A 10,803-nucleotide genomic window follows, 5' to 3' on the forward strand; every position below is an offset into this window, starting at 1 on the left:
ATCATGGAACTCCTCCCTGACCCTTCCCAGGGTAAGGCTGCTGTGGTAGCCTCCTGCTAGGGACACTAGCCAGCCAAAATGCCTGGTCCCAAAGCTTCACAGAGGAGACCCAGCTACCAGCCCAGAGGCAATAGGACTCTTGTGTGCTGCGGGCATTGAGGAGGGTGTGGGCACAGGCAAATGAGCTGCATCACTCGCAGATATAAAGGACTGCTGTCATCAGGCCTCACATCCCGTCTGCGTTCACCAGGATGGAGGGCGACCCAGAGGATCTGGGCAAGGCACCGGAGGAGACAGGGGATGGGCGGGCCTTGGCTGAGATCCAGGAGCTGGCTCTGAAGTGGTTCATGGAGACACAGGCCCCCTCTATCCTGCAGAACGGAGCTCTGCCACCCTGGTTTCATGGATTCATCACCCGCAAGTAAGGCTGCCCTTGATCACATGACCAGCATAGTCTGCAGCTCCTAGAGGCTGAGAATATGGCCCAAGGACGCTAGAACCCTGGGCTCCTGACCTTTCCCTCACTAGGCAGGACCTTGGGGGGGAGAGGGGACAGACTAAGGAAGCTTCTGAAGGCAGGTGTGGGGTCTTCGGTAGTTGCTGCTCTGGGAAGGACAGAAAGACTTCGTGGGAGCTGGGCGTGTTTAGATGAGTTCCCGGTATCTCGGTGAAAGTTACGAGACCGCGCCATGCACCAGCGCTGGAATGCCACTGGAGCTGAGCTGAAAAACTGTCCAGGAAATCTAGACACATGGCTAACCTGACACAGAGGCAAGAATGTAGGAGATGCATTGCGGTTGAGCTAGACTGCCAAGCTCCCCGAGCACTAGATGAGGGAAGGAATGAAGAGCAAAGCCCACCAAGTCCTGGCCCGATGCCTAACACAGAACCAGAGAGTGTTTTCTGGACCACAGAAGACTGTGTGTTCAGGGGGCCCTGCACCCGCTTAACGCCCCGCTGCCACTGTCTTGCTACTCCTCATTTGGAAATAAGAGGTCTCAAGTGTTCATTCGGCACTGATCCCTGAAAACTATGAGGGCAGTTCTGACTAGAGTAGACATTCAATGGAGTATTTGGTGAGTATGTGGGTAAGCAAATATAGGGTCTGTGTTCTGCCAAGCCACAAAAACAAAATCAAAAACAAAAAAAGAGCTAGAACTGTCCACCATGTCTCCAAAACACTAGACACCAAGGGATGGAGTGAGTTCCTGTAAGCTTCTCTTGGAACCAGGCTTGAGACACAGCAGAAGCTCTTTGCTCCAGAAATGCCTACAGGGCGTGCATCTAACACAGCTGCACCCTTAGTCCCAAGAGAGGGATTCCTGACCGTGCAAAGGTCTCCAGCTGTGTGGCATCCTTCTTCCTATATAGTTATCCAGGTGGAGGGCAGGGAGCTGCAGGTGTGCCTACTGTACCTGCTGGCAAGGCTGCAGAGGGAGTGGAAGGTGCCTTTGGCCTCAGGACTTGCATCCAACTCCCGACAGAGTCTTTAGTTAGCTCACTTGAGCCGGGACCAAGCACAGACTGTGCCTTGAGAGACCTCAGAGTCAGTCAAGGGTCTGAGAAGGTTCTCTATCAAGGCCATGGCTTGCAAGGATCCTGAGGCAGGTCTAATTCAGGCTGCTTGGTTACTATGAGGGTACACACCCCAGTTAATGGCATGTCCTCTGTCCAGGCAGACAGAGCAGCTACTCAGGGACAAAGCTCTCGGTTCCTTCCTCATCCGCCTCAGTGACCGGGCTGTCGGCTACATCTTGTCTTACAGGTAAGTGAAAATCCCTCCTTGAAGGGATAGGCAGCCTCAAGGTTCCAGAACCTGCTGATGAACAGGGAGGTTTGGAAAGCCACTGTCTGGTTTTCCGTGGGCCCTGACCCCATGATTCATCCATCCCATGTTTTGCCAACCCTTTCAGAGCAGCAGCACTGACTATATGCCAGGGATGGTACTGCAGCCTTCAAACGGGTAAGGGGAACCAGATAAAGCCTCTTCCTGGTGGGCACAGATGAACTCCAAGCCCAGGAGAGGAGGAACAGGTATTAGGTAGTGGGAAGAAGGCATGGTTGGGTATAAGGATGTTTTCCAAGTACATGGACTGACATGAGCAGAAGTGCAAGACTTTGAGAGTCACAGATCCTTGGGTGCAGCAGAAGGCAAAGTTTCTGGGAGCAGGATAGCCTTGGATGAGAGGTATTGCCACAGAGAAGGGATCCAGGCAAACTGCCACTTCACCAGGGCCCTTCTAATGGCATAGGGGGGAGATCTGGAGATAGTCTGGAGCTGTGAATACCACGTGGGGGAGGGGCACGCCACTGGTGGGCTATGAAGATCTTGGGTCTTACTAATGTAAGGCCATGAGACCAAAGAGGAAGAAGCAGGCACCTACTACGACGTCGGAGGTGATGACTGAACCCTGGCCTGAAATCAGGCTGAGTTGGGAAGGTCAAGGCTTCCCTCTGGAGACCTGGAAGGAGGCCAGGGCTGCAGGGCAAGCTTCCAAGTCTTCAGATCCTGATTCAAAGCATGTGCACAGAGTCACCTTGTTCGGGTCCTAACCTGGAGGAAGTGTCTTTGGCTCTCTGTGCCTGTGCCATCTCATATGTAAAACGGGAGTATTCTAGTTTCCTGTCATAGGATGGTTGCAAGCGCACAGTAGGATGACAGATTTGAAAGTGCCCAGCCCAGTAACAAGACATGGAAGGGCTAAACAAATGTTAATCATCGCTCAATTTTCATTTTTTTTTCTCCTATTTTGAGCACTCTGAAATATAATGACTAAGCATTTTAAAAAACTCTTTTTGGTTTTGGTTTTCCTGTATTCCGTGTTTCTCTGAGATTCTCTCTCCCTCATGGGACCTCAGAGAGAATGCCACCTTATAAAAGATAGCAAGCAGAGCTGCTCAAAGAAATGTAAATAGTGAAAAGGGGTAGACGACTCAGACTGTTGACTCCCCGATTTGCATCGGATGTCGTCATTCCTGTTTTCCCTATAATTGGCAAAAGCACTTGGATATCCAAACGGGGAAAAAATGGTCACTGCCTCATATAAGGTACAAAAATTAGTAATTCTACAAGGATCATAGATCAAAAAAAAAAAAAAAAAAAAAAAAAAAACCTAGCCAGGTCCAGTGATGCGTGCCTGTAACCCTAGCACTCTAGGAGGCAGAGGCAGGGCAGAGCTCTGTGAGTTCATGCCAGCCTGGTCTACAAAGTGAGTCCAGGACAGCCCAGGCTACACAGAGAAACCCTGTAAACAGAGAAAGAAAGAAAAACAGAAAGGAAAAGAAAACAATAACTTTTCTAAAAAGAAACAGAAAAAATATGTCCATAAGTAAACAAAGTGCCTATGAAAATAGGATAAACAAAAAATTCTTAGACACAAAAAGCACTTGCTATAAAAGACTGATAAATTTGGATGTGAAGGCAATCTGGCCATAACATCTATGGCCCGATTGATGGCCAGCATTGATTCAGTTGCTCTGGCTGGCTCCAGTGTCGTCTTCCTCCTCACTACGACATACGAATCTCTCCTGAAGCACGCTTTGTTGAAGAGGGCAAGCTTCCCGAAATACAGAAAGAATGATCTTTGCTCTAGAATCCCCAAACAAGCTCTCCAAAGACTGATGGATTTGATTTCCTAAATAGTGTGTGTGTGTGTGTGTGTGTGTGTGTGTATTTTCCTCCACTTTGCCCCTGTTACTCTTTGGCATATTCTTAGTTGAGATGAGTAAATGCATTCACCAAAAGACAAGTATAACAAGCCAGGCTCAGCGGTGCATGCCTGTGAGCCCAGTGCTCAGGGAGACAGAGGTAAGAGGATCTCTGTGAGTTCGAGGCCACCCTGGCTACAAGTCCAGTGAGTCCAGGACAGCCAGGGCTACACAGAGAAACCCTATTTTAAAAAAAAAAAAAAGCAAAACAAAGGCAAGCATAAACAGTTATATTTATAACAACCTCATAAGCAAATAGCTTAAATACCCAATAGCCTGTAGGTTTTCTATCAAGTGAGACACTGCACACAACTTTTAAAAGAAGGAACATCTGCTTGGACCTAAGTGAATCTGAAAATGCCTTCCGTGAAGGAAGTGAGACACAAATGAGGATTTTTGCATAATTCTCATTTATTGAGGTTCCATAATGGAAGAAACAGAGTCTCGGCAGTAGGGGTCAGAAGGAGGCCGCCCGTGGATGCTGGCAGGGCGGGGCTGGGCAAGGCTTTGTATCCTGATCTGCATGTGGTTACATGGGCATTTTTATGTGTAGAGTTCATCCTGCTGCACTCCCAGGACCTGTGCTCTGGGTTTAAATCAGTCTCCCATTACAAGGACGGTGAAGAGGGCAGGGCTTTATAGGAGGGGGAGGGGTCCGCTGTTCCAGAGGACGGGGCTTGGGTGAAGCCGCGTGGTAAAGGTGCAGGCTGGATCTTGTTTTTGTCGGAAGTGTTGATGTTTCCTTCCTCACTGTTTCTGTGTGTATGGGTTTGTTGTCTTCTCTCATTTTGTTCTTCTAAATACTGCATTAATTAAGCACGGTAGCCCATACCTATAAGTGCCAGCACTGGAGAAGCTGAGGCAGGAGGATCCACTTCAGTTTGAGGCCAGCCAGCCTGGGCTACACAGTAAGATCTTCTCTCAAAAACAATGAGTAAATAAGTAAAGGATTTAAAGTTAAAATAAGCCAGTAAATAGGGCTAGCGGGGGGAGCATGCTCGGAGGTCAGCATTTGCCCAGCATGTGGGAGACGCTAGGCCTGATCCCCAGTACCACAGAAACAAGCCAACAGGTAAATTGTTGCGTGGGTAGACCTGATGAGCCAGAGTTGGGGGTACCTTTTAAATTTTGTCTCAGTGAGTGTCTCAATCAATCTAGCCCTAGCCATGCCCTTCCTGAGAATAAGCTCAGGTCCTTCCCAAGGCCCCAGACACTTGAAGTGGCCCCTTGCTTCCCCAAGGAACACCACAGATGCGCATGGGCAGTGCGGCCTTTGGTCAGATGAGTCTGTACTGAACCGAGAGATGATCCTCTCCGATACTCAGGGGCAAAGCAGGCAGAGGCCAACCCAGCCTATGTGTAATTGTGTTTCAGGGGTAGTGACCGCTGCCGTCATTTTGTCATCAATCAGCTCCGAAACCGACGCTACCTTGTCTCAGGAGACACCCTCAGCCACAGAACGCTGGATGAGCTCCTGCGCCATTACCAGGAGGTGCAGCTTGAGCCTTTTGGGGAGACCCTTGCTGCTGCTTGCCCACGGGTTAGGCACTCTTCTTGCGGGAGTGAGGGTGATAGGATGGGGTGTCCAGCCTTCGGGTAGGAATCACACAGGCGCATGCTATCAGGGGAACTCAGAGGAGTCATGGCCCTCTTTCAAAAAAGACTCTTACCCAAGGTCAGAAACCTAGCGGGGTGTTTCTGGCCCTTCTCTGCAGCCCCTGGCAGGCAGTGGGAGACTGCCAGTGACCATATACCTGTTCTATTCCCCACTGCTCCAGCTAGAGGAAAACGATCTGTACGACGCTGTCAACACGGGCCTCCAGCAGACTAATCTGGGCCTGGAAATTCCAGCCATGGAATTTCCCGTCGTGGTCCCGGACAAGGCCACCAGCCCCCGACTTGCTCCAAGGCCCCAGGTCTCCTTCCTGCACACCAAGAAAGCTCTAGATGTGAGTCCCCGGACTGTCTCAAAAGAGGAAGGTGCAGAGGTGAGGAGGGTTCTGAGCTACACAAGCTGATGGCGGCGAGCCCAGAGTGTGGGGGCTGGAGGAGGTGGGGGGACATACCACAGTCAGGTCCTTAGACTCCACCAGAGCAGTTTCTGCAGACACAGCGGGTGAGCGTCAGGCCCACAGTGGGAAACAACAACCCAGAGCCAGTCCCTGGGGATCCGCCAGTGCTAGGCCTGCCCTGGTCAAGCCTAGACTAGGCATTTCCATTTTCTCACTGGGAGGCTTTGCGGGAGTCCTGGGTTCTCTCTGAGTCTATTTACCGTTCCTGAAGTTCCTGCGAGGTCTCAATGAGATGGTTATGAGATACCTGGAAATCGCTTAGCAAACTGTGAAGTGCAGTATCTTTATGATGGGAAACATAGAACACAGAGTGCCGAGCACCTCTTCCGCTCAGAATAAAACCTAAGCTCCCTAGCATCCTGAACCTCCCTGCCATCCTCACTGTGCCTCCACTGGCCTTCTAGATCTTCCTTAAACCCCTGAGGCTTTTAACTTGCTGCATGCTCTGCCCAGCTGCTCTCTTTAACAGAGTGATGTCACTTATACTGTATTCTGTCTCACCTGGCTTCTATTCCTACTGCATGCCATCTCTCCTCCAAAAGGCCACCTGACCCACAGAGCATGTCACCTTTCCCACCTGTTATTCTCTCTTCTCACGTTAGCTGCTTTGCTCTCCACAGCACTGATCCTGATCTGACATGACATTACTCATGACGCATTCATGTACCATATACTACATCAAGTCCTTCTACACTCTGTAACACAGCCTCGTGGTGCTTGTTTCCAGCTTAGAATGTAAACTCAAGCTGGTACCGGGACTTACACTGCCTGTCATGTAGTTGGTACTCAGGAAATAGTTGTTAGAAGGACCCCTGGGCATAAGCTCCTCATGGAGCCCCGTGAGAATCAGTGGACCATGCTGGAGCAGGAGGACCAGGCAGGGCTAGTTGGGCTGGCTGTTGAGCTGATGGCTAAGGCCTTGGGTGTCAAGGTAAAGGCTACTTAAGAGTCATAGAGCCAGGAAACCTGAAGGTTATAAATAAATCCTTGCAAGTGATAGCAAACTGAGGCAAAAGAGGGGAAGCTCAACTTATCAATAGAGCTCAGGGGGTCTGAGGTTTGAAGTTATGGTAGCAATGGGATGCTTTAAAACATTCTCTGTCACTCTCCCCCAGGCACCCACTAGAGTGCCCCCCATTCCCCAGAGGAGCCCTTCTCTTCTGGATGAGCCTTCTGCAGGCCCCAGTGACATTATCTATGCAGACCTGAAGAAGATGAACCGGGCACAACTAAACCTGGGCACAGAGGTATCTGGCAGGCACGGGCCAGTTCCAGCGGGCAGCCTGGCTTGTTCCCCAGACAGGGAGCCCTCAGGGAAACTCTCAAATGAAGATCAGAACAGGCCCAATAGCCTGGGGCCTGCCCCATCTGGAGTAAAACCAAACCAGGGCTCTACAATGCCTTATGCTTCATTAGGATTCCCCCAGCCCCCCAATTTGGAGCCCCTGGGATCAAGGGCTACTACTTGGAGGCAGGGGTTCCTAAAGCTGAGCCATGAGGCTCAGTCCACCTCTGAGGCCAGCTCTACCGATACCTACCAGCTTGTTGGCACAGCAGCAGGCCCACAGCAGGAGGGTAGGGACAGACCAGACAAAGGAGGCAGTACCTATGAGCAGATTCCAGCCTGCTGGCATGGCCCTGCCAAGTTCCCATACCCAGGAGTCAGTCCCACATACAGCCAGCTCTCAGAGCCTTCGAACTGTGGCCATGAGAAGATCTCGGGGAGCTCTCAGCTGCCAGAGCCAGGAAACACCTATGAGCAAATCCCAGCCTCCAAGAACAAGGACACTGGACGGGTGCCCAAGGTGAGTTCCCTGAGGGAGTGGGCGATGGCACACACCTTTAGTCCCATCACTAGGGTAGCAGAGGCAGGAGGATTTCTGTGAGTCTGAGGCCAGCCTGTCTTACACAGGGGGCTCTGGGACTCCAGGACTACATAGAGAGACCCTGTTTGGGGGCCTCAAACGTGAGCCAATGCTCGGAAGCGCCCAGAACTTCTCCACCTGGTAAGTTCAGGGTGAGAGAAGCAGCTGCTAGATTTCCGGGTGAAACCACCTAAGCGCTTCCTCCATGGCAGAGCACCCTCGGCCCTTCTTGGGACCCAGGGCAGGCCCCCACTGGGAGGTGGCAAGGAGGACGCCCTTGGCCCTAGTCATGAAGAAGCAACTGTAGCTTCTGGCTTTGGCCAAGCCCATTTCCCTGGAGACTAAGCTACCAAATTCAGCAAGATAAAATACAAGGCATCTAGTTAAATTTGAATTGGACCTAAACCAGTAGTTTTCATAGGTCTTAAAAAATCATGATGGGGACTGACAAGATGGCTCAGTGGTTAAGGGCACTGGCTGCTCTGCCAGAGGACCTGGGTTCAATTCCCACTGCAGCTCCCACCTGTCTATAACTTCAGTTACAGGGGATCCAACAGCCTTCCACAGACATACAAACCATACATGCAGGCAAAACACATGAAATAAAAATAAATCAATCATTTCTTTTAAGTTTAAAAAAAAAAAGAAAAGAAAAACAAAACAAAATCATGATGGTTTCTTAGTTACCTAGAATTTGGATTTCACTGGGCAGCCTGTATTGTTACCTGGCAACCCTACCCAGATTCTCTTCTTGCTCATCTGTAAAATGGACTGATCATCCGGTTGTGCTAAGGGCAGCTGCCCAGGGAACAGTGCCCCACATCCTCTCTTGACAAGACACTGTCAGAGCCCCTGGGCGTGACCCCAGTGGCTCTTGGTGAACAGGGTGACTATTTCTGAGGATTCAGGGTAGAGAAGAGGAGAACATGGCGAGTAAAGAGGCAGTTGGCATGGGGCTGGTTCTGGGTCCCCAGGGTGGCACATGAGCCACAAACCCCTCCCCACCCCTTGGCTGCCTATATTGGCAAACAACAGGAGGGGAAAGGTATCTTCCTGTGGACACAGCCTCAAGTCCCCAGAAACCTGAAACCTCCCTCCCCTGGCCTGAACAAGGGACATCCTGAGCTAAGGACCAAAAGCCTCTAGGTGACCCAGCTCCTCCCTCAGGGCAGGGCTGTGTCCTCTTAGCCCCATCATTTTCTGAGGTGTTGACCCTCTAACTGGACTGTCCTTTGAGGACTCCAGAAGCCATGCCTGCACTTCCCCTAGGTGTTCCTATGTTTTCCACTAACCCTGGTGGTCCAGTATATGATCCCTCTCCTCCTCCATCTTTGCCACCAGGCTACAGCAAGGCCCCAGATGGGTAGGAGGCAGCAGGATATGAGCACATATCCAGGAGGGAAGATGATGCTCTGCAGTATTTTCCACCTTTTCACATTCTTCCTTTCCCTCTTACCCCTCCTTGGCCAGACAATGGCAAATGTTCATCTTAACTTTGAAGACTGAAAGTGGAGTTTTGGGGCCCTGGGAAAGAAATGTGGGGGCCACATCAGCATTGTATTCTGGCATCATTTGTCTAGCTTGGACCCTCACACCAGGCCTGAGCTGAGAGCCTTTGAATCTGGGTCTTTCCCTCTCCACTGGGGAGCCCAGCCCCTAACATCTTTTCCCTCCTTCCAGCCTGACAAGTTTCGGAGGCTCTTCTTCACAGACAAGAAGCACAGATTCTGAGGAAGGCCCAGCATATAGAGGGTTTCTGGGTGTCCACACTACACCAAGGATTACTGGTTCCCTCTGCTCACCTGAAGGTGTGACCCAGCCAGCCACTATGGAAGCAGGCTCTGGGATGCAGCCTAGATACCTCTCTGGGAAGGTCTGGGAGAGGCCCGGCAGCAGCCTGCAACTCCTGGATGTGTCCTCAGTGCTGTCTGTCCACACAATGAAGGAAATGAGGGACCACCTAAAGGGAGGGTTGGATGAACACGTAGAGGCCTGGGCTGATCGGCCAAGCTTGCCTCACCCCTCAGATACTTAACAAGCATGTGGCAGGCCCCTTGCCAAGACAGACATTTTCCCAACTGGCTAAATGACATTACACTATTACTTCTGAGAACAAAACCAATTCCCTTCCTCATGGTCTTGCCGGAAGATGGGAGGAGAAGGCCAGGAGCCACACCTTCTGCACCTGCCCCAAGAGGATATCAGCAAGAAGCTTGGGATATAGCAGCCAGGGCCCAGCTTCAAAAGCCATGGCTCTGACCTAACAGCTGGATGGGCTCCTGGGATCCGCCCCATCTCTTCCTGCCCTACTTCTCCTTCTTTATCCTAGCTTCACTATGCAAACTCCTAGATTATGCTAGAGCCACTTGTTTGAAGATGTAGCTGGTGGGGGTGTGAACAGAGACTCCTCCTTAAGGCAGGCTTAGCCGTGGGAGGTACCGCTGGGCAGAATCTAGAGCCAATCGGGACATTTGATGCCTTGCCTACGATGCTGCTTACCCCTACCTGCCCTCTGCCTCCAGCCAGCCCTGACCTTTGGGTCAACTCAGATTCCTCCCATGCAATCCACCACCAGCCTGGCAGTTTTACCTGCAGTGAGTACCCAGGGCTTTGCCCAGGCACCAGTTTGGGAGTAGGGCACGCAGGCCTCTTGCCTCAGCTGTCCCCTTGGCCACAAGCTGGCTCTTCCAGGGACCTTTCCTGTTTTGTGCCACTCCCCCTCAATCATGTGTCCCCACACCCATACAGTCTGCTGTCATCTGTCTACCCTGACCCTATACGAAGGAAGCAGGAACCAAGACCACAGTTCCCCTCCCCACGTGCCTTCACCCAGGCCCCGGGGAAAACAGACTCAGTGCACATTTGTGGGGAAAGCCATTCCTTGGAAGGCTTTTGCTTGATGCTCTTTTTTCCTCTAAACTCTAGAAGTCTCTTTCTGCTGGGGATGGCAGCGAAAGGTTTAAGAGAAGTAGCTTAGCCTGAAACCTTACATTGGAGAGCAGTCTATTAGCCAGACAAAACTACTACAATCCTCACCCAACACCCTGAAACCAAAGCTAGCATCCAACACCTAGGACAACGTTTCACCCAGGCTAAGGCTTCAGGGACTGTCTGCAGAGGTTCCACTGGGCATGCTCAGTGCTGACAGACACAGAGAG

The 10,803-nt window shown here is 51.2% G+C and overlaps 1 protein-coding gene across 1 annotated transcript; it reads left to right on the forward strand.

The window, feature by feature from the left end:
• The first annotated feature begins 251 nt into the window (after positions 1–251).
• Sh2d7 (SH2 domain containing 7) lies at positions 252–9,376 on the forward strand. Its single transcript, XM_055621720.1, has 6 exons — positions 252–421; positions 1,676–1,765; positions 5,083–5,248; positions 5,487–5,696; positions 6,896–7,585; positions 9,326–9,376. Exons 1-6 carry the CDS (start codon positions 252–254, stop codon positions 9,374–9,376), a joined length of 1,377 nt encoding a protein of 458 aa, XP_055477695.1.
• The last annotated feature ends 1,427 nt before the right edge of the window (positions 9,377–10,803 follow it).

The sequence above is a fragment of the Psammomys obesus genome, unplaced genomic scaffold, assembly GCF_907164565.1.
Source record: "Psammomys obesus unplaced genomic scaffold, mPsaObe1.curated_primary_1811, whole genome shotgun sequence".
Lineage (NCBI taxonomy): Eukaryota > Metazoa > Chordata > Mammalia > Rodentia > Muridae > Psammomys > Psammomys obesus.